At 46.9% G+C, this 22,507-nt stretch overlaps 2 protein-coding genes across 3 annotated transcripts; one reads left to right on the top strand and one right to left on the bottom strand.

The window, feature by feature from the left end:
• Positions 1–3,648: 3,648 nt before the first annotated feature.
• On the bottom strand, positions 3,649–12,891 carry TADA3 (transcriptional adaptor 3). 2 transcript variants are annotated; one of them, XM_069083985.1, is made up of 10 exons: positions 12,395–12,891; positions 10,056–10,166; positions 8,866–9,094; positions 8,229–8,479; positions 7,929–8,034; positions 7,596–7,737; positions 7,405–7,508; positions 6,583–6,692; positions 6,099–6,284; positions 3,649–4,226 (listed from the first exon to the last, which is right to left on the bottom strand). In XM_069083985.1, exons 3-10 carry the CDS (start codon positions 9,070–9,072, stop codon positions 4,034–4,036), a joined length of 1,299 nt encoding a protein of 432 aa, XP_068940086.1. In that variant the 5' UTR covers positions 9,073–9,094; positions 10,056–10,166; positions 12,395–12,891; the 3' UTR covers positions 3,649–4,033. The 2 variants fall into 2 exon arrangements, with proteins under 2 accessions (XP_068940086.1, XP_068940084.1); XM_069083983.1 differs by lacking the exon at positions 10,056–10,166.
• Positions 12,892–12,898: 7 nt separating this feature from the next.
• ARPC4 (actin related protein 2/3 complex subunit 4) lies at positions 12,899–21,832 on the top strand. Its single transcript, XM_069083989.1, has 6 exons — positions 12,899–13,002; positions 13,975–14,093; positions 14,617–14,728; positions 16,410–16,505; positions 19,097–19,267; positions 21,549–21,832. Exons 1-6 carry the CDS (start codon positions 13,000–13,002, stop codon positions 21,552–21,554), a joined length of 507 nt encoding a protein of 168 aa, XP_068940090.1. The 5' UTR covers positions 12,899–12,999; the 3' UTR covers positions 21,555–21,832.
• Positions 21,833–22,507: the final 675 nt, after the last annotated feature.

Below are 22,507 nucleotides of genomic sequence, written 5' to 3'. Positions count from 1 at the left end.
TCCTCCTCACTTCTATCTCTTGGAACTACTAGCTTCCTTTAAAATGCCTTCTCTGACTCTCAGGTGTGTTTAACACACCCCACAAAACTTTTTTTTATTTTGCACTTATATGACTGTGTATATTGCTTGTTTTTTGACCAATAAAATTTAAAGTCTTTGAGGGCAAGGCCTGTTTTGCTTTTGTCTTTGTATTTCTAGCACCTAGGCAGGCATAAGGTATGACACATGAATAAATGCTTTGTAAATGTTCGCTGAATTGAAGAAAAGGTAACAGGCTATAAAGGCATGAAAATTATCTCCCTGCATCACACTCACCCCACCTGAAGAGGGAGGCCCAGCAGATATCACACCTTCTAACTTCCCTCAGACTGTCTGGGAGTTAAGGTTAGTCTGAGACAAAGTTCTCTCTCCACAGATGTTGGTATCAGACAAATAGCCCACCACTTAGCATTATTCTTTTAATAATTCTGTAATTTATTATGACCTTTCTGGCTAGTTTGTTTTAATCATAAAATTCCAAAGTTTGGTTTTTAAAGTAAAGCTTTATTCTTCTAAAGATTCTGAAGGGTGGGATGGCTAGGTGTGAATAGAGCACCTGCCCTGATGTCAGGAGGCCCCAAGTTCAAATCCAGCTTCAGACACTTAACACTTATTATCGGTGTGACCTTGGGCAAGTCATTTAACCCCAATTGCCCTGACCTTCCTCCTCCAAAAAAAAAAAAATTCTGAAGGGTTTATTCCACACATATGAAGAAATGACATCATTTCAGAAATTTACTTGGGAACCTTAAATTTGCCAATTTGATAAGATTTTAAGGTCCCCTTAATGTTCAAAACTTGTCCAGATTTCTTTATCTCAGCTAAAAGATCAGAGCCACTAAATCCTACAATGTCTGACGATGACATTTGTAAGCATCATTTGCATAATGAGAAATGGGAGTCTGGATGGGGTAAGGGGACTCAGCCCTCACAACCAGTGAAATCCAGTTATGCCATTGTGTCCTACTAGAAATTAAAACAGAAACAAATAGTTTAACTACTATTCGTAATTTCAATTTCCCCAAGGTCATTTATACTAGAAGAATAATTATTACATTAACTTTCTGTAGGGTTGGATGAAATTAAGCAAAAAATCCCCACCAATGACTTTTTTTTTTGCTTTTGGGAGGGCAATTGGGGTTAAGTGACTTGCCCAAGGTCACACGGCTAGTTTGTGTGTGTGTGTGTGTGTGTTAAGTATCTGAGGCCATATTTGAACTCAGGTCCTCCCGACTCCAGGGCCGGAGCAAATTTTCCACCCCTGACATTTTCTGGCTTCTTCACTGGTATCTACAAACACACCCAAGTCTCCCTTCTTCTTAAAAGCAACAAAACCCCCCTACTTAGACCTATTACTTCAAGCTGACATCTTTCTCCTTGCTTTGATAGTTGTGGGATGGGGAGTGGACCTGTGATTTCCCTTCCTTTCTGGCAGCTTCTAAGCAGTCTAAGGCCTTTACTGGATCACCACCCACTTTCCCTTAACTCTAAGTATACCTTTATAGGAATGGGGAACCTGTGGCCTCGAGGCCACACATGGCCCTCTTAACAAATCCCCTTAATAAAAGGATTTGTTCTGTGAAGCCTGGATACAGTCAAAGGCCCTAGAGGGCCATGTGTGGCCTTAGAGGCCACAGGTTCTTGCCTAAACTGGCTTCCTGGCTTTCTCTCCTACATCACACACTGTCTCTGGCCTCTCTACCCATGCCCCGGCAGTACTCCCCACCTGAAATCCACTCGTTTTTTGACTCTCACCTCTTAGAACCCTTCACTCTTTTCAGCCCTCAGCTCTACACGAAGTCCTTCCTGACTTCCCAGGACCTGCATTTCCTTTGGATATATTTGGTATCTACTTGTGAAAGCCTATGTTGTCCATGCCCTCTTCCCATGTAGGATGTAAGCTCCTCAAGGACAGGGTTTGTTTTTTTTTTTTAAAGCAATCAGTTAAGTAACTTGCTCAAGGTTACATGGCCAGTTATTTCTGGGTGTGGTGCTGAGTATCTGAGCCAGGATTTGATCCAGGTCATCCCAACACTGGAGCCGGTGCTCTTACTCGCTGAGCCTCCTGGATGACCCTAAGCAATTGGGGTTAAGTTGCTCAAGGTTACACGGCCAGTTATTTCTGGGTGTGGTGCTGAGTGTCTGAGCCCGGATTTGATCCAGGTCATCCCGACACTGGAGCCGGTGCTCTTACTCGCTGAGCCACTTGGCTGCCCCTAGGCAATTGGGGTTAAGTAACTTGCTCAAGGTTACACGGCCAGGTGTTTCTGGGTGGGTGCTAAGTGTCTGAGCTCGGATCATCCCCAAGTCATCCCAACACTGGGGACGATGCTCTTACTCGCCATGCTACCTGGCTGCCCTGAAAGGAAGACTTTTTAAAAGCTGCCAGTGCTCACCCTGAATCCTTTTAAATTACATATTTGCCTGGGTTCAAGCCCAGGTTACTCACTCCCTTTGCCCATCGGATTCAAGCCTTGTGTCTCCATCACAGATGAAGAAACTGAATTTTGGAAAGCCCGTGACTTTCTGTTGTTAGCAAGGGTCAGGGAAGGCTTAATGGGTATTAAGCCATCTGTTGGCCTCTCAAGGTCCTTAGAACGGGGAAGTGGAAGGATGGCCATAAGTGTTAGTACAGTAAACAACAGCTGACAATTCTATGGTGCTTTAAGGTTTACAAAGCACCTTCCTTGTAAGAACCCTGTGAGACAGTGCCCCCCCTTAACTATCCAACTTGTCTGTCATTAAAGGACCTCCCCAATGAACAAACAGGCTGTATTCCCAAAGTTAATTTGTTAGCTAGTTTGGAACTTGGAGTTTCCCCCCAGAAACAATGTTCTAAACATTTATGTTCTCAGGGAAGTTCAGAAAAGCCTATTTAAATAGAAAAATAGGCAGGCTACACACAAGCTTCCCACTGTTTCTTTAGAGAAAATACATTCCAAATTCAGACTGGGAAACTGGAAAACACCCCAACCCCTCCTTGCACTACCTTGCCAACAAAGGAACAATCTTGTTTCCTTCCCAGGGCATTTAGGGGACTTACATTTTCCCCTCCCCCGTGACCCCAGAGAGGGATCTCTGGCCAAAGTGGTTCCTGAAGCAGAAAGGCTACTTCTAGGCCAATATTCCTCCCTCTGGGAGGGCTCCCCTCCTCTGGGCCCATCTCATTGCTAAGCTCTTCCTCCTGCCACCCCCTCTGCTTGGAGGGTCCTCCCTGTTCATTCTCTTAGCCCAGGCTCATCTCAGTCCCACTTTTCTCCTCCGATCACCCCAGCTCTTCCAGGCTACCTCCACTGAGTATGATTACATTCTGCCCTGTATCATTCTCCAGTTTTTCACAGTTAGGTCTTATCTCCCCAAGACTTTGGAGGGCTTCTTAGGGCCAATGATCACGATTTCTACTTCTTTGGTGTCCCCCACAATACCTATCACACCTCTGGGCACTTGGCAGACGCTCGCATCAGGGAGGCTCTGGGTCCTGAGGAAAGCAGGATCCTTTTATGCTGTCCTTTTATTTCCCCCTTCAGTCTCAAAGTGACAGATGACTCCTATCTCACCCCAGCCCTCCCACTGTTTCCTTCTCTCTCTTCCAAGAGATGACACTGGGACTTGTATTATGTTCTTAAAAACCAGAGCAGTCTGTTTACTCTAAAGTTCACACCTCAGAAAAACATGGGGTCAAAAGTCCTTGAAAGAAAAGAAAGGGAAGAAGGGACAAGAGCCAGGCACAGGGGAGAAGCGAGGCCTAGCCCAAGACCCAATCTCTCATCTGGAGCCAAGCACAGCCTGGGACCAGCTCCAGCCCAACTGACCCCTTCTTCTCCCTGGTTGCACATTGTCTAGAACGCCCAGTGAAGACAGGCAGCAAAGAGACAGCAGCTGCCACCCATTGTGCCAGAGGAAGGGACCAAGGCCTGGCCATTCCTGTAGGCATTAAGGTTTGGGAGAAGAAAAGAGCCAAGAGGCAGGGCAGGAGCTGCGGGGCGCAGCCCAGCTAGCCATCCAGAAGCTTAAGGATGCTCTCTCGCTCCTTTAGCGTCTTCCAGGCCTGGTCTTTCTCCTTCTTGGTGGGAGTTCTCTTCTTCTGCCGAGCAGCCATGATCTTCCGGAAGGCATCCATGACCTCGTTGTCTGCCATTCGGACCCGCTGCCTCAGCTCCTGACGACTCACTTCTTCTTTGGCCAACCTAAAAAGACCACCACACTTGTTTAGTCCTAACTAACCTGGAGAGCATCTCGGACTCTTCTCCTCCTTCAAAATCCTAACCAACTGCATCTTCTAAAAAACCTTCCCAGTCTGGACCAAATCAATTCACTATCACAGTCTGCACCCAAAACGGCTGAGTTCTCCAGGTCCCATTTCACTCAAAAAACAAATTTTAAAAAATTCTAGTCAACAGACTACTTTCAAAACAACATAATTCCAAAACACCCCAAGATTCTGGCCAGAACCTTGAGTTTCATCATGAAGCAATCATGGAGGCAGTCCAGTTTTTGGATCCCTTCTCAGAATAATGTTTTTTTTTTTTTGGGGGGGGGCAATTGGGGTTAAGTGACTTGCCCAAGGTCACACAGTTAGTAAGTGTTAAGTGTCTGAGGCTGGATTTGAAGTCAGGTCCTCCTGATTCCAAGGGCGGTGCTCTATTCACTTCGCCACTTAGCCACCCCATGGAATGTTTTTAAAAGCATAAAATACAACATAAAGGATTACCAAGGAAACCAATTACATTTAAAATTATCAAATATTAAAATAAGTACTAAGTTCACAGACCCTAGGTTAAGAACAGCTATTGCAAAGGGATTTGAAATCTCTAAGTTATACGTTCTTCATGTTACTGTGATTTATTTTTTTGTTATCTCATTTTCCTTGTTTTCTTGCTTAGACCACAAATACCCTGAAAGGAAAGAATGTTTTTTTTTCAGTCAAGCAAATCTTTACACATGCACTACAGGCCCCTTGGCTAAGTATCACTGGGGATGCCAAAGAAGGCTATTTCTCAAGAAACTGCAGCCTGGTCATTCTTCCCCTAATGGACTATTAAAGGGCACACACTGTTTTCTAGGAGGTTCAAATTCTGACCTAGACTTTGATACCAATTAGTCACAGGACATCAGTCAAGTCACTCCTCTTTGGACCTCAGTTTTCCTCCTATGAAAAATGAGAGACGTGAGATGCAGAGGGAAGTGAGGGGAGATGCAAACAGGGACACTTAGCAATTTATTTCTACCTTATTAGTGTCATAGTTCTTTTAAAAATTGCACACAGCAGGATTCTATAGTTTCTTGCTCAATTCTCTTTCCTGTTCTTCTATGTCTTGAAATGTTAGTGATTACTGATCACAATAAAAAAAGAAAAAAATGAGCAGGATGAAATACTGTAAGGTGAGGTTGTGTGTTAAGTTTTGCTAAACTTTTTTCTTTGAAGGTCACTGAGTAGAGAAAAGGGGTATATATAGAAATAACTATGATGTAACAATGAAAGACATCAACCAAACATTTTTTAAAATGAGGGTTTGGACCAGATTATGTGTAAAATCCTTCCAACTCTTAACATTCCAGGATTTTCTCTCACAACATTATCCTCTGATGCCCTTTGCAGAAGTATTATTAAGCTGCACTGACTGTGAATCTGCCCCATCTGCTTAGGATTCCTAAAAGCATCCAATATTTAGCCCAGCACATTTCAGCAGGTACCCCAAACCACACTGCTGAGGATGCAGATACCCTCATAGTCCCCATGAACTGGGATGGCAAAAACAATTCAACACCTGGAAGCCACATCTCTGACGACGACAAGTCCCTCTGAACTAAGCCGGGAGACAGCTCCTGCTGCTCCAAGCCTTTCCAGTTCTGAAGCACAGACTCCAAGAATTCAGGGTTACCTTCACCCCACAATAAGGCATGGCAGAAAGACTTCAGAAGGCCCAATAAGAGCAGCCTAAATTCACTTAGTGACAACCCCACTGCTGTGGTGGCCCTCTAAGTCTGAGATGGTGAGTAACAGGGCCACCCAATGCAGGTGAGTGACTAGCCAATGACGCCTCTGTGCTCATGCCCACCTCAGGAGATCGTGCTTCTTGGTTCGGTTGTGGGCACTAAGGGCCTTCAATTCAGCCTGCCGCTTCCGCAGCTCAGCAAGGACCTCATCCTCCGAGTCCTCAGCAGGCCTGTCCTCAGACTCCAGCAGGCCCTGGGCTATCAGCTCCTCCTTTATTCGTCCCTCCAGAGACTTGGTATGGGGAACACTGCGGATGGATCAGATATCCACTGTCACCTAAGTTTCACATCATGATACTATCCTCATCCACTAAAGGACAAGCTGTGCAGAAGACCCAGCCCTATAGTCACAGACAATCTAAGTGCTTCTTGGCTTAAGCAGCAGCTATTCCTCAGGTCCAAGGACTCTCACCTCTCACCCCTGTCTTCACTGGAGGCCTCCCCACTTGAAGTCAGAGACCCATAAGAGTCAGCTGACCCTTAGAAGAATGAGCAGAGGCTGGAAGGGATGGGGTGAGGATGGACAGAGAAGGGAATACTACTCACCTGAATGGCTTGTTCTGATTTCGAGGGGAGGTACTGGCACCATCAGCACCAGACTCCTTGCCAGACACATCTGGTATGGGGGAATCTTCCATGGGGGAGATGATGTTTTCCTGGAAGGCCATGAAGGCAAGACAAATATAATGACTCTAGTGTTGAGCCCAGCTCCGTTTCCACACAGGTCACCTTCTCCCTACCTCGCCATCTTTCACAGGTCACCCCTTCCACAAATCACACCATCTCTCTCTAAAAAAGCCTGCTCTTGTCTAACTTCCTCCAGAAAGTCTTCCTAAACTAAGGGCAAGTGTTCTGGCCACCACAATCACTGCAGCAAATACCCTCTTCCCTAGCACTTATGAGTGAAAAATGAAATATGGCTTGAATAGGTTAAGTTCTTAGGTTTTTTTCTTAGGTGTCTATGCTGTATCCCTCCCCCTCCCCTTAGTCTATGAGTTCTCTGAGGACAGGACACCCTGACTCTTCCTCTGCAATTCCATGGCAATTTATGTCCCATGCAAAAGGGCTCTACACAATGCCACATGTTCGGTTTGAGGTATCTTAAGGACCAGCTCTTAGGACAACAAAGCTAGTAGTGGAAGGGACCTTAAATGCCATCTAGTCTAACTCCTTAATTTACATGAGAAAACTAAGACCCACAACACTTAAGTGACTTGCCAAAGGTCACACAGGCAACGAGAGGCAGCATTTGGAATCAAGTCCTCTTGTAACAAAGGTAAAGCTTCTTCTCATGTCAAGCTGCCTCAGTCCCATTCTGAGCCCACTGGACTCGGGTGTCTTGGGCAACCCAAGACTCTGGATCCTCACCTCCACTAAGGCCTGAAGGAGTCGCTGAGTCAGGGGGCCAAAAGGACACCCATCTTCAGGCTGCTCATGCTGGGCCTCTGATTTCTTAAGCAACGCATCCACATCTGGAACCAGAGAGGGGTAGAAGATAGAAATGGGGCAAGTGGAGGAAGAAGAGGGAAAAGGTGGACTGACTGGACTAAGGAGAATACCTTTAGTGTCCAGTTCAGTCAGTGGTCCCATAATGCCTTTCTTCTTGTCAGCTACAGCCACTGCCCGGGCCCCATCCTTCTGTTCCTCCAGTAAATCTTCCTGGGCCCAGCGCTGGGAATAGTGTTTCCCGAGGGGTGGAATCTGTATGGGAAAAGGAAGCAACCAATTTCAATAGGATAAGGACCAGTCAAACCAAATATCCTTTTTATGCAGTTTTTCCTTCCTTATTCAATGTGCTTCAGGAGCAGAGCTTGAGGTGATCTAAGCCTCCGAGTAAGACACTCCCTGCCCAAAACAGGGTCCGACAAGGGGCGGTGCTCAGAAGGGTCTACCTTGTAATGCTCAGCCTCATCTTCTGGGGGCTTCAGCAGCTCTTCCAGCGTTCGTACTTCCTCACTGGTGATGTCAGCACAGTACGGCTCCACGGAAGCCCAGAACCTGGGAGCAGAGCCTGGCCCTGAGCACAGACAGTCCCCTCGCCTATTATCAGCCACTGTATTCAGTGCCTGCTAGATGGGTGGTCCCATTCTACATGCTTATCACAGAGAACCATGACAGCCCCCAGGAGATCCCCCTAGGGTCCCTCCCAATTCCTGATAACCCATTTCCCTTGACTTCTCCCAGCCCTGCACCTGTTAGGAGCATCATTCTTGGGAATCCTCGGCACATCAATGGGGTCATCTGTGAACTCATATTCCTGGATCTTGGGCTGGAGGTTCTTGGACTTGGGCCGGCCAGGGCCAGGACCGGGCCCATGACCTGCCTTTCCTTCCAGTTTCTGTTTTTTGGGCTTGCCATGTTTTGCAGGGGCTCCCAGTTCATGTTCCCGGCCCAGCTTCAGGAATCGCCGGTCACCTTTCTTATCCTGCCAGTCGGTCAGGATCTGAAAGACAGACAGACGGTTACTGAAGGAAAGAAGGAAGACAAAGGAGTCACTTTCACCCGAAGAAAAGCTGGAACCTGAGGGACATTAGCCCTCAAGAAATGGGTTAGTGGTTACCTCTTGATATGAATATTCATCTAAGCAGCCTTCCCAGGCTATGTGTGATACCATGCTGCAAAAGCCCTTTCCTCCCCAGTACTCGAAGTAATTCATGTTGGTGTCATCGTGTACCTATACATTATTTTCACATATAGCATGCTTCCCAGAGTACGGATAGAACGACTCCTGCCTATTCCATTCTGACTTGGCCTCACTACTCAATCTACCTTCTCCCATCTCCTTCCTCCCTCTCACTAAGGCAGGGATAAGTCAAAGGAAGAAGTCACCTGGGTCTCAGCCTCCAGCACTCGAAGCCTTCGGCTGGCTGAAGAGAGGAGGTTCTCAAGTTCTAGCTGCAGAGTATCAAGCTCCTCAATGCCGATGCCATCATCCTCTGAGCGGGCCAGCACCGCTGTGTATCGGGGGCACACCTTCAAGTGGTCCACTGACTTGAAGTCATGGAACTGCAGTGGACAGTCCTTTAGCTCACTCATGGCCCTTGTGTGCTCTACAGGGCTGGAGAGGAAGACAGTCAACTGACAAGAACTGGGAGGTGTCATGGCACAGGAGGACCTCTATGGGGAGGGTGGGCCTGGGACAGCCTTAATTTCAAATGTGAACAGGAATTCTCCTCCCCGTTTCTAAGATGGCCCTGTTCTCTCTCAATCTCTTCCCCAAAGCTGAGCCCAATTCTACTCCTCCCTCACGATCCCCAGCTCTGTCTCCCTCTGGACTCCTGTCCTTATGCTTCCTGTCTCACAATTTGTTTTCCCCTCCCACAACCCCCAAATTTCTCCCTTCTTCCCTTTCCTTTTTCATTCTTCTTTTCCTCATTCAATTCAATAAGCCTTCATTAAGCATCTGCTACATACCAAACATTGTGCTAGGCACCCTGAACACAAAGATAAAAAGAAAACAGTCTTTCCCTTGAGGAATTTATATGCTACTAAAGGGAAATTACATACATACAAATGTATGTACGTGCACACACATATATATAGATATATGCACACATATGTGCAAATAAAAATGCAAAATAAATGCAAATTAAGTTGGAAGATAGAGCCGATAACAACCAGGGGAAACTGATACATGCTTTCTGTAAGAGTCGGCATTTAAGATGAACCATGGAGATCCCGGGGATGGACTTTGTAAAGACACATAGACAAAATGATGAATGCTGGCAAGAGTGAGAAGGCAAGGAGGAAGAAGAAGAAGCTAAAATCAGGATGTGGAGGAGTTTAAGTGCCCAGCAGAGGAGCTGTCCTCAGTCCTGGAGGCAAGAGGGAGCCACCAGAATTTTTTTCACATGGTAAAGGGCATGTGAATAAATAAAAGAGGACAGATCTGAGAAATGTTATGGAGGCAGAAGAGCCAAGACTTGGAAACTGGTTGAAAATGAGATGTGGGAGAATAAGGTGTTGAGAATGAGCCCAAGGTTGGTCAACCAGAAGGATGGTGGGGTTTTTGTACTTACTTATCTATGCACGTATTGTTTGCTCTCAGTAGGATGCAGCTGACTCCCAGATACCAAAGAGAGGGGCAGCATGGCCTCACCAGAAATAGGGAAGGAGGAGGACGGATAGGTCTAAGAAGAAAGTTAATAAGCTATGTTTTGGACATGCTGAGTTTGAGGTGACTACAGGACATCCTGTCTAGCAGGCAACTGGTGAGACAAAGCTGGATCTAGGAAAATGAGGACTGGATTTCATAGGATCACAGATTCAGAGCTTAAAATGCATGGAGTCTGATCCTTCCCTCCCTACCCTCCACTTTTCAGAGAAAACTAAAACACAGAGGTTCAGGGAATTGTCAAGGGTCCTACAACTAATGTCTACGGGAAGATATGAATTCGGATCCACCTGACTCCAGGTATAGTGAGCGCTTTACCCACTAGGCCATGCTGCCCTTCAATTTGAGATTGGGGAGTTAGCTGCATCCTCCTGAGGTGACACAATACGTACACAGGTAAGTACAAAAATACATATAAAAGAAATGCAAAGTAATTTGGGGCAGGGAGCAATTACAATTAGAGGAAATCAGAAAAAGTCTTTTGTAGGAGGTGAGAGAAACAATAGCTGAACTCATGGGAGCTGCTATCACCAAGGAAAATATGTAGAGAAGTGAACCTCAGTCTCAGCCCTAGAGGACACTCAGAGTTAAAGGGAAGCTGCTGTGATGCTTCTGCACTCAGCCCTCTTGACTAGGTGCAACCTAGCCCACCTGAGCACCATATCTGATAACTGGCAATTAGATAGCACTCACTCTTCCATCTTGCCAACCCCCTGTCACTTTGGGCACCTCTTTCCTCAGCTTCCTACTTTTGGCACAGTATTCAAACCAAGAGTGCCATTGCTTCTAGAAAGGCCATTTCAACTGACTGGCCTACACACAACTCACTATCCCCGTGAATCCTCAGATCAAAACTCTCTACCCTAGTCCCCTTGTTTGTTAACTTCCCCAATTAGAATGTAAGCATCTTGAGAGCAGGGACTGTCTTATATTTGAATTCCCAACACTCTCATCCTCTCCAGGCTACATTCTGGACTTCCTCTACCATGCCCCAACCTAAAGTCTCTTTCCAGTCCAGGAGCTCCCACTTTGGAAGTAACCTGGGTCCCCCAAGCTTCTCCTTCTGATTAGATGGCTCCTTGTAGAACTCCCATTTAAGGAGGATTGCCCAGGCCTTCGTTGGGAACTTCCTTCACCAGCCTTCCACCCAAACTCCCTCCACTGGAGTGAAAGCTCCTTGAGGGCAGGGCTTTCCTTTCTACCTTTATTTCCATTCCCAGCACTAGAACACAATGCCTGGAAGTCATAACTGCTTAATAACAAGGATGTGCTTGTGGACTGGAGGGTGTTTGGCAGTAGTATGCCCATAATAAGTGTTCATTCATTTGTTTAAAAGATACTGAGAAGAGGTAGGTGAACAAAGAAGGAACAAGAAACCCTATGGAAGAGAGTGGACCCAGAAGGAGATAACACTGTCAAATGCCAGTGTCTAGGGGCAACCAGGAAGCACAGCGAGTAAGAGCACAGGCCCCAGTATGGGGATGACCTGGGGAACGAATTTGGGCTCAGACACTTAGCACCCACCCAGAAACACCTGGCCGTGTAACCTTGAGCAAGTTACTTAACCCCAATTGCTTAAAAAAAAAATGCAAGTGTCTAGAAGAATGAGGACTGAAGAAAGGACGGGACAGAGCAAGGATCTTGCTTATTGCTGTCCAGTCTTGCTCTTACTATGACCTTCCCATAGATTCCCTCTCCTAGACGTACCCCTCATCCTCCTCTTATTGATGGTGCCAGTCCCCCTGCCACCGTCCAAGAGTCCCGCCCCCGCCCCCCTGGTCTTTCCTCACTCCCTCACCCCTTGCCTCCCAACACCCCACCACCCTCCTTCCATCCCCTCCAGCCCCGCCATGTCCGCTCACTCCTCTACCTCTGCGTCCCTATAGTCTCCCCTCACCCCCTCCCTCCCCTGCAGCCCCCCCAGGTCCGCTCCCTCCACCTCTGCGTCCCCATGGTCTCCCCTCACTCCCTCACGCCTTGCCTCCCAACATCCCACGCCCCCTCTTCTCTCCCCTGCCACCCCCATGTCCCCTCCCTCCCTCACCCCCACGCCCCCCTCAATGCTCCCCACTCCCTGGGTGATCCTTCCCTCCCCAAGCCCCCCAATTCCTTAGCCCCCCGCCCTTCCTCACTCCTCCCCAAGCTCCCCGGGCCCCCATGTCACGCCCCCTCGGCCCCACGTCCCCCGCCCCTCCTCACTCCCCGTGTCATCGCCCACTCCCCACGCCCCAGTCCCGCCTCCACCTTCACAGCCCGAGCTCTATCCGGACCCACGAGGCGCGCGCTCGGCCGGCCTCGGTCCCTCACGGGTAGGGGGCCGGAGTCCACGAGCGCAGGTAACCGCTGGCCCTGCAGGGACAGGCGGAGCCGCCCACTGCGGCCCGGGGGTGGTGCAAAGGGGCCGGGCCCACTCTCGGGCGAGGTAGGGGAGCCTCGGCGGCTCAGGCCTGGGCAGTAACAGACCGCGGGCGGGCGGGGTCAGAACCGGAAGAGGCGGGGCGATCCTGTGTCTGGCCCTGTCCTAATATGGAGCCAGAACGGCTAGTTGGGCTGTACCTTCTCACGGGGAGAGGGGGAGACAGGCGGAGGATGCAGGGATGACAGGGAAGGACAGACGCGGCAGGAGCTCCCGCAAGCGGGTCAGGCCATTAAGAAGTGTTCATAGCCTCGGAGAGTAGGGGCTCCTGCAAGCTCCGGGGGAATAAGAGAACAACTGTCGTTGCTTTGCTCCGGCCACCCCTGCCCTCGGAGCAGCGGTGGTAGCGCCCAGGTCCGGCTCCCGGAAGAGACGGCGCCCCGGAGCCAGTGCACTCCTGCACTTCCGCTTTCCGGCCTAGCCAGCCCCAGCAATGGTGAGAACTGGGGGGCGTCCGCCGAGGGCCCTTGGGGGGAAGGGGAGGGAGGCAGCCCCACGGCGGGGAGGGAGCCGAGGCGTTCCTGGGGCTGAGGAGGCTCAGGGGTCGGCGGGGCAGCCGGGGCAGCGCCACCGGGGAGGAGCCCGGGAGGACTGAGGGGGCCCCGAGGGCTGGGAGAGCTGCTGGGGCAAAGGCGCGGAGGGTGGATGAGGGGCTGGGCAGAAGGGCGCAGAGAGGATGAGGGGGCGTCCCCAGGAGTGGGGAGAAGGAGAGGACTGAGGGCACTGGGGAGGGAGGGAGGATGAGGAGGGGGGAAGCAAGAGCTGGGGAGATGCAGGGATGGATGAGTGGAGGGACAAATGCGCGGAGGACGGATGATGGGGGAGACCCGAAGACCGAGAGAGATGCAGGGACCAGGGAGTGGCAGCAAACGCATAGAATAAAGAAGAGGAAGTGGGCAGGGGTGGGGGAGAAGGAAGAGGCGAGGGGGGACATGTAAAGGCAGGATTCAGAAATGGGGGACTGAGATTTGCATTTCAGCCCTGCATTGGACGAGGGCTGAATGACCTTGCCCAAGTCATTTCTCTCGGCCTTAATTTCCTGATTTGGCAGTGATGTCTACACCACATTCCTGCAGGGTACAAATAAAAAGGGCTTTATCAGGTGTGTAGGGTCACAAGAAGTGACTTGTTAGGGAGAAGTGAGAGGATGCCTAGGTGATCTTTGAGAGGCATTGAGGGGTGGGCCCTGAAGAGCACAGGTAGACCCACCATCCAGCCTACTAGTAGATTGCCAGGTCCCCACCTCCGGTCACTGGGTGAAGGGGCTGTGCAGATCAGCCAGGGGCACCAAGCCGGAACGCTGTCTGGTTCCTGCTAAAATGAGTAACTAAAACAAGCAAAATCCCACGTTCCTTGGAGTAGGGGTCACCAGCTCTGATTCCTCATGGTTCGTTTTTTTCCCCTACAGACTGCCACTCTCCGCCCCTACCTGAGTGCCGTTCGGGCCACGCTGCAGGCTGCACTTTGCCTGGAGAATTTCTCCTCCCAGGTTGTGGAGAGGCACAACAAGCCAGAGGTAGAAGTCAGGTAGGAAACAAGGGGAGCATGAGGGGCTTTGCTTAGGGGGAGCCAAGGGCAGCACCAGTGCCCAGGTTTCAGTGAAAGTTGCAGAGCTGCAGGCAGCACTACCAGTCCAGGAAGTGAGACATCCCAGAATGGTGCATAGCTGTGAAGATGGGGGTGATGGGGGTGATTTTGGGCATTTTGCAGATCTCTGAGTTATTATTTCCTCTTTTTCCTTGCCCTAAGGACTGAGGGAGGGTATAGTGAGTGACATGAGCTAAAAGAAATTTTGGTGGTAAGTGCAAAAATCATTCTGGATCGATAATTAAAGGATTTGGACTATAGATTTCATGTTAATTAGCCTTTGTCTCTGAATCTACTTGTATGGCTGATTTCTTTGGTTCCTATTTTGAAGCATCTGTGCAGTTAGCTAGATTGTGTCCCCCACCTTGCTTTATCCTAGTTGGTGATTGTAGGGCCTGTTGTTGGGTCTTCTGGACTATGTGACCATCCAGTGATGGTGGAATCTTTGATGTTGCATTTATAGGAGTAGCAAAGAACTCCTGTTACAACCTGTGACCATCAGCAGGAATGAGAAGGAAAAGGTTCTGATTGAGGGTTCCATCAACTCTGTTAGAGTCAGCATTGCTGTGAAACAGGTAAGTTTAACACTTGAGGACTGTTTAAAACTGGAGACTGGATGTTAAGAATTTTGCATTAAGATGAGGACTTAAGATCCTAGACATTGTTGAGAAAAAAAGCTTAATGAAATGAAACATTGTTATTTTCTGGTACCTCACTGCTTTAGGAAGGTGATGGGTGTGGAGACAAAATAGATTCTATCATGAAATAAGTAGCAAATTTAATCTTTTCAAGTTGTTACTTTTTGCAGGCTGTAATGGACACGGCCCCAGTAGTAGAATCAGCTGTATGTGAGCCTGTCCTGCCTCTCAGGAGCTTTGTGGACTTGGGCAGGTCTCAGACAAAGGTTATGTTTCTGTGAGCCTCAGTTTCCCCATGCATAAGATTAAAATAATGCACTACCTACTTTGCAGGGTTCTGGAGAGGATAAATGAAATAGTTGAAGATAGTTTATAAACATAAAATGATATGTAAATATATGTTGATTTCTAATGATAACACAAATTCAGACATATTTTCGCAGCATGATACAAAACTAAAACTACTGATTCTGTTCTTTCCTATTTTCTGGGCCTAGGCCTTTTGACTATTTTTGGTGGAATGAGAGCAGAGTACTAGGTGATAGTACCGGTAGATAGGCTGGGCCTGGAGTCAGGAACTCATTTTCCTGAGTTCAGACTTGCCCTCAGACACTTACTAGCTATGTGGCCATGGGCAGGTCACTTAACCCTGTTTGCCTCAGTTTCTCATCTATAAAAATGAGCTGGGGAAAGAAGTGGCAAACCACTTCAGTATCTTTGCCAAGAAAATCCCAAATGGAGTTCCAGAGTGTCAGGCATGACTGAAATGACTGAACAACAAAAGCTATATACATACTTCACCCAGAGAAAGGAGGTAGAACTAGTTCCCAGGAATGAAAGTAGGTCATGCTAATTAACTTTTATTGCATCACGGACCCCTTGGGCAGTTTGGTGAAGCTCATGGACCCTTTCTCAGAATAATGTTTTGGGTTTTTTTTTGGAGGGGGGAAGGCAGGACAATTGGGGTTAAGTGATTTGCCCAAGGTCACATAGCTAGTAAGTGTGTCCAGTATCTGAGTCCAAATTTGAACTCGGATCCTCCTGACTCCAGGGCCAGTGCTCTAATCACTGTGCCACCTAGCTGCCCCATTTTTAAATGCATAAAATACAGAGGATCACAACAGAAACCAATGATATCAAAATACAGATATGAAAACTACTAAAATAGGTTTACAGACCCCAGGCTAGGAATCCTTTATGTTGATATAATGTTCTTAAGTTGGGGAGGACCTTCCCTGATATGCTTAACTCTCCTCATTCTTTTTTTTTTTTTTTTTTTGCTTTTTGGAGGACAATTGGGGTTAAGTGACTTGCCCAAATTTACAGTTAAGTATCTGAGGCCAGATTTGATTTCAGGTCCTCCTGACTCCAGGGCCCGTGCTCTATTCACTTCGACACCTAGCTGCTCCATCTTTCCTCATTCTTGAAGATTGGTTTCTTTCCTTTTGGTTTCCAGAAGATTGAGTTAAGGAACAATCTCAGAATGGACAACCTCTGTATGGTAGCACTGTGGGGATGTAGCTGCATGTGAGAGATTGAGAACCAGACCGTTGTGCTGTTCATATCATCTTATTGTATTGGCTTTGTGGAAACCTGAATTTTTTATTTGTCTTTGCAGGCTGATGAGATTGAGAAGATCCTTTGCCACAAATTCATGCGCTTCATGATGATGAGAGCAGAGAACTTCTTCATCTTGCGTAGGAAGCCTGTGGAGGTGAGCTCTCTAGCTGGATCTGAAGCATTAACCAGGGAGAGTAGCTGTAATTGATGTGTCCTGGGTTCAGGACCTGGTAGGTTAATAACTGCTGGCCTATGTAGGCAGGACCCTCTGACCTTCCTGACTCAAAATGTTTCTCTTTTTTTTTTTTTTATTTGCTCATTTGTCCACCTATCTCCATGACACATGGGAATTCCCAGTGGGATAAGAACAGTGTCTGGAGACAGCATTTCCTGCCTTCCAAGATTGTTCCTGGATCCTTGATTTTCCCTAATCCCTGCCATTTTGGCTTGCTCAAGGCCAGAGATCACCGGCTTGAAATCTTCCTCCAGGCAGTAATCAGTGAATTTTCTTGCTTTGACTGGGAAGGAAAGGCATCAGAGGCTTAGGAGAAGCCATTATCTCAGTTTAAGGACTGTGGGTAATACAAAGAAGCATAAGACAATAGTTCCACTTTTAATAGTATCTAATCTAGTTGGTGAAATATAATAGTTTTCATTTATGTTTCATGCACTATCAGAGGTTCCCAAACATATTAGGCCTAGTGCCCCCTTAAAAAAAAATTTACTCGGTGCCTCCCCTGGGGTTAGGTTAGGTTAATCCTTATTTTTACTCTATACCCCCCCAATTGCACCTGAGACTGCTACCCCCCCATCATTCCAGCACCCCCAGAGGGCAGTATGCCCACTTTGGGAACATAAGCATTATCTCATTGGATCTTCCCCATTTTACAGTTTAGGAAACTGAGGTTTTGAGGGGCTTGCCCCAAGGCAGCACTCAGCTGGCTAGTAACAGGCTGATCTGACACCTGAACCTCCTGGCATTCTCCCTTTGGTCTAGCATTCTGTCTAGCCATGGCAGCACAGCCAGTAAGGAAGTTTTTCACTTTCAGATCCCTTTGTCTCTCTGGGCTTCACAGGATCTTAGGATTTAAAGCTGGAAGAGGTCTTAGAAATCGTTTAGTCTTACCTGCATCATTGTATATGAGAAAACTGAGACCTTGTGAATTTCATTGATTGGCTCAGAGTTGTGCAGCTCCTCTCCACATCTAAAATTCTTTCCAATATACATACTGTTTTACAGTTTCCCTGTCTGTGAAATGTATATGGGCTAGATGACTTCTAAATGTGTTTGCATCTGTTAAGCCCTATGATTCTGTGGTAGATGGAGCAAGTTACTTCAGAAATAGGATTTAAGAAAAAAAAATGCTTTTAAGACTTTCTAGACAGAATAACCCTTAGATCAACTCTAGAAAAAAAATATTATTCTTTAGGATGGTGTAGCAGCAAGCACCCCAGCATCCCCAGGGTAGCTGCCAACACAGGTTCTTGGATCTGCTTTGATAAAGGAAAGCAACTCAAAATGAGTTAACAAGCTTACTTTAATCAATCAAATATGTATTGTTTACATATTTGTAATATATGTATTATTATATGGGGGCGGCTCTCAACAACCGGCTTCCCAGAGTTTCATCTGATCAAATCACAGAACACTTCTCAAAGTGAGCCCCCAAAACAAAGCTACACATCAGGGCTTATATAGCCTTCTCCTGGCTCAGAGAATGTAACAACCTTATTGACCCACTGGCCAATCAAAAAGTATCTACTGAAAAACAAGCCTCCCACCCCAGGCTCCAGGTGCACTTTAGCCTAGGGGCAGGGAAGATCTTTAAAATGTACATTCCCATTACAGATGGTCCAAATGTCATTATCAGTTTGAGAAAATATTCTTTTCTTTACTCCAGATCACAAACATGTACCCAAATATCCCATAGATATGTGTACAAAAAGATATAGAGAAGCTTTGTGCAGCCTCAGGTTCAAGACCCTCACAGTCCCAAAAGAGTTGGTATGTTGGCGGGTGAAAGATAAATATAGCTTGTGAGAAGCTAAGGTTTCAGTGCTACCCACCTCTGGGTAGAGAAATATTGGACCCAGAGTGGTGTTTGAGACATGTTTCTTTTGGACCTGGCCAATGCAGGAATTAATTTTGTTTTACTATGTATTTTGTTTATAAGGGTTTTTCTTTTTCATGCTTTCTCAGTTTTGGGGAGTTGGGGGGAAAGATGGACTTCCATTGATTGAAAAAATGTTTTAAAGAATTAAAAAAGGGGATGGCAGGTGGCACAATAAATAGAGTACCAGGGGCAGCTAGGTGGTGCAGTGAGTAAGAGCACCAGCCTTGAAGTCTGGAGGACCCGGCCTCAGATACTTGACACCCACACAAAAAAACTGGCCGTGTAACCTTGGGCAAGTTACTTAACCCCAATTGCTTTAAAAAAATAAATAAATAGAGTGCTAGCCCTGGAATCAGGAGGACCTGAGTTCAAATTTGACCTGGACACTTAACACTTAATTAGCAGAGTGACACTTGAGCAAGTCACTTAACCCCAATTGTCCTGCTTTTCTCCAAAAAAGAAAAAAGAATTTTTTAAAAAATGGGAACTGAAGGAAAGAATATGGATTAAGAGAGAGGATATGTGGTCTGAAAGGGCTTCTGCTCTCCTTCTCAACCCCCTCACACCCACAACCCCCCCCCCCCAGCAACTAAACTGCTAAATTTTTTTCTGTTTATTTTTTGTTTCTTAGGGTTATGATATCAGTTTCCTGATTACAAACTTCCACACGGAGCAAATGTACAAACACAAACTGGTGGACTTTGTGATCCACTTCATGGAGGAGATTGATAAGGAGATCAGTGAAATGAAGTTGTCCGTCAATGCTCGGGCTCGTATTGTGGCAGAGGAGTTCCTCAAGAATGTGAGGATATTGAGGGCTTTGCCGAAAATTTCCTTAGGGGGCAAGAAAGCTGGCATAGAAATCAAGTCACCTTTTCAGTAGAAAGATGATGTTTAGAAAATGAGATTTCTTCCCTGAAAAAGTTATTGGTGCTGAAAGGAGCATCTGTAACAACTCTGATGCAGCCAGTTGCATTAGGCCTAGGTTTGGAGGCCAGCCCTGAGAGATGGAGGGCTTTTTCCCTCCCTTAAGACATCCCAGGAAATCTCCTAGTGCTCCAGGATGACCTAGTCCCAGCATGTCAAAATACTCATACCCAAGAAACACTTGTCTATATTTCACTTGTATCCATAAGGGAAGTTAAACAATGTTCTGCAAAGAGAGATCGATGCATTAGAGTAGTAACCATGGTTTGCGTAACTTAGAAGTCATTCAGTATCTCATTTCTAGCTTCTGTTTTTCTAGTCATAATCATCTTGATCTCTGCAGCCAGTTTTTAGTCTTTTTTATTTTCTCTTTACAAAATCATCTGTTTCTTTGTAGTTATGGGGACCTTTAGTTAGGGAAGACCTAATCAGACAGTGTAAGAGCACTGACTGCTATGTGCTCCCTATGTGTTTGTTGTATTGTTACTAGATAATCTCAGAGAGAGAGAGAGTCTGTGTGTGTGTGGGGGGGGGTAGTTAAAGGGTCCCCTGAATTTGTCTTTGAGTCCACATATTTTCCAGAAACAATGGACTCAGAGTATGTAAGAGTGAACACACACACACGTGCGTGTCTTGTCCCACAGAACTTCATTTGTTGGTGTGTTCAGTTCATAGTTAACTCTTATCCCCAGATACCTAATTTAGCATTTACTGTGCATAGAAAAACATAGACCTCATCCAGAAGAAATTCACTCTCCTAAAAATGACAATTACTACCAGTTTCTCCTGGGATTCAATTAAACCTCATGCTGCTGTCTATGCAGAAAATAGATACCACAGCTCTGGAGATGAGAAGCTCGATTCAACAAATATTTATTGAACCATGTGCAAGGCTCTGTGCAGGTGCCATGGGAGATAGAAAGATATATAAAATAATTCCTGCCCTCAAGGAATTTAAAATCCGGTTAAATTGAGGAGATGCTCTGGTAGCTTAAGCTTGAAGTCTAGGATGCTTTGAATTTGTCCTTATGTATTTAATATAAGTATTTGTAGAACAGCTGTTGCCCCAGGTTGAGGGTGAATCGGTGCATTCAACTTATGTCTCAACATCTCAAGGATCCACAATTTCATCCTTGTGGATACTTTAGTGATGCAACCTGCCACACTTTATAGTCCTCTACTGAGATGGTATGGCAAAGAAAAAAAAAAACTACTAATAAAAATCACCTTCCCCTTGCTGATAGATAGGTCTCCTCTTGATGACAGATTTTCTTGTCACTGGCTCTTTGAAGCTTTTCCAGAATTTTCTAGGACCCAGGGCTTGGGCCTTACCTTGAAAAGACTTAACTGGAGGTATCCGTTTAGCAGCCATTCATTAACATCTACTGTATATGTTAGCTAGCATTGTTAATGAGCATTGTGGGAGAGATCAAAGAAATAGAGGGATAAGAGTCCCCAACTTTCAGGGACTAAAGAACCTTGCAAATCCAGTTTGGGACAGAGAAATTCTGAGAGAGAATGAGAGACGTTAGTATTCCGAAGAGTTATCATTTCATTGGTGTGGGCACCTCTTCTGACAACGAAAGGGGCAGCCCTGCCTTGCCTTAATGGAAGTCCTCATACTTTGCTGTGGCCTTAAAACAATTCAGGGCCTAGTTGCCAGTCCTTTGGTAACAAATTTTTCTGAACTCAGCTAGTCTGATCCTTAGATGACAGATTGTCTTCAGGCTCACATAGTCAGTCCAGCTTGAGATAGGCCTTGCCAGAATAGAAGACGTAACATTCAAGAACCCAGGGATACCTGGGTATAACAAAGGGGCATCAGAGATGGGTGTTAGTGATAGACCAAATCCTGGACCCCTCTTCCTTCCAGACTAAGAGGCTGGTCTTTTAGATCAGGGAGCCTCAGGCTGAGGTGAAATATCCTTAGTCACTTAGTGCAGGACCCGAGGCAGGCTTTTATTAAGTGCTTACTGAATAAGTAATGTGTGTGTGGAGGGAGGATGGTATTATGTAGCATAAGGAGATAGAAAGAAAGAGGGAAACTTTGAAGACCTTAACTGAATGGAGGCTATTTAGCTGAATTCTGATGAAGTGAGAGGAATCAATGCCATGCCAGCACCTAATCCCAGTTTCCCCTTTTGCTTTCTTCACAGTTTTAGAGCATCTGACTGGATCTCTGACTGTTCCCTCCTCTCCTCTTTCTGAAAAGCTGCCCTGCTGGAGCTCGGAAGAACCCTGGGGCAAGGGGAGGGATGGGGCTTGGGGATGCAGGGCACTGTCTGGAGAGCTTGCTATTGGAAAGAAAACAGCAGTAGACCTGCAAGGCCACACCCAGTGGGTCAGCCTGGCCATCAATGTTCAGTCCCCTGGGCTGGGACAGGTTTGTTTTTTTTTAATGTCTTGAAATTTAAAACTCTGTGCTTGTAGGACACTGTAACCTTTTGTCTTTTTTTAAACCAACATAACCACCTCCAGTTGCTTTACTGGTCACTGTGGGTCTGGGCGGGCCTGGAGCCAAAAGGTGACTGTGGCCTTCCTTTCCCTCCCCTCCTCCCCCCAAATGTGCTGGGAAGAGAGGTTTGGGCTACACTTCTTTCTTTCCCTTTCTCCCCAGGGCCTCTTTGGTCCCATCAGAGGCCACAGGGGCTGCTCTTTGCTTTCTGAGATCTGCTTGAGGGACTGCTGTCTTAAGATGGCTTGAGGTAGGGGTAAAGTGTGGTGAGACAGCCCCCAGTTGTGCCTAGGAGCCCTCATTAGCTGGAGCCTGGAACAGAGGCACTTGCTCCATCCTTCTGGATTGTAGACCCACCTCCTAGGGGTCCTTTGCTGCCCATGCTAGAGGTGGTGAATCCTTCCCTAATAGTCGCCTCTGCCAATCAGTGCACCCACCCCTTCACCTGTCCTTGATTCTTCAGCTCTTGCACTCCATGTGACTTTTCTTAATCTGGTGACCTCACACCGAATTAAAATCTTTTCCTGCCCTCTGAGGGGCTGCATGAAGTCTTCGCTGTGTGTGTGAACAGAGGGCAGCGATGGGGGTGCGGGGTGTGGTGCTGTGGGGGGGAGCTTCGGGAGCTTCAGCATCCCTGGGCCCAAGGCTTCCCTCACAGCT

The sequence above is a fragment of the Petaurus breviceps genome, unplaced genomic scaffold (assembly GCF_028583685.1).
Source record: "Petaurus breviceps papuanus isolate PSGF00001 unplaced genomic scaffold, PetGlider_PUasm1.0 174, whole genome shotgun sequence".
NCBI classification, from domain to species: Eukaryota; Metazoa; Chordata; class Mammalia; order Diprotodontia; family Petauridae; genus Petaurus; species Petaurus breviceps.
Note: the sequence above shows the minus strand (reverse complement) of the source record. Positions and strands in the feature narration are given on the sequence as shown.

Coding starts and splice junctions, on each gene's coding strand:
- TADA3 (XM_069083985.1), bottom strand. CDS start 9,072: ATGAGTGAGCTAAAGGACTGTCCACTGCAGTTCCATGACTTCAAGTCA. Junction 8,480..8,865: donor TGCTGGAGGCTGAGACCCAG/GTGACTTCTTCC, acceptor TCTGTCTTTCAG/ATCCTGACCGACTGGCAGGA. Junction 4,227..6,098: donor AAGAAGCACGATCTCCTGAG/GTGGGCATGAGC, acceptor TGGTCTTTTTAG/GTTGGCCAAAGAAGAAGTGA.
- ARPC4 (XM_069083989.1), top strand. Junction 14,729..16,409: donor TCAGCATTGCTGTGAAACAG/GTAAGTTTAACA, acceptor TTGTCTTTGCAG/GCTGATGAGATTGAGAAGAT. Junction 16,506..19,096: donor TGCGTAGGAAGCCTGTGGAG/GTGAGCTCTCTA, acceptor TTTGTTTCTTAG/GGTTATGATATCAGTTTCCT.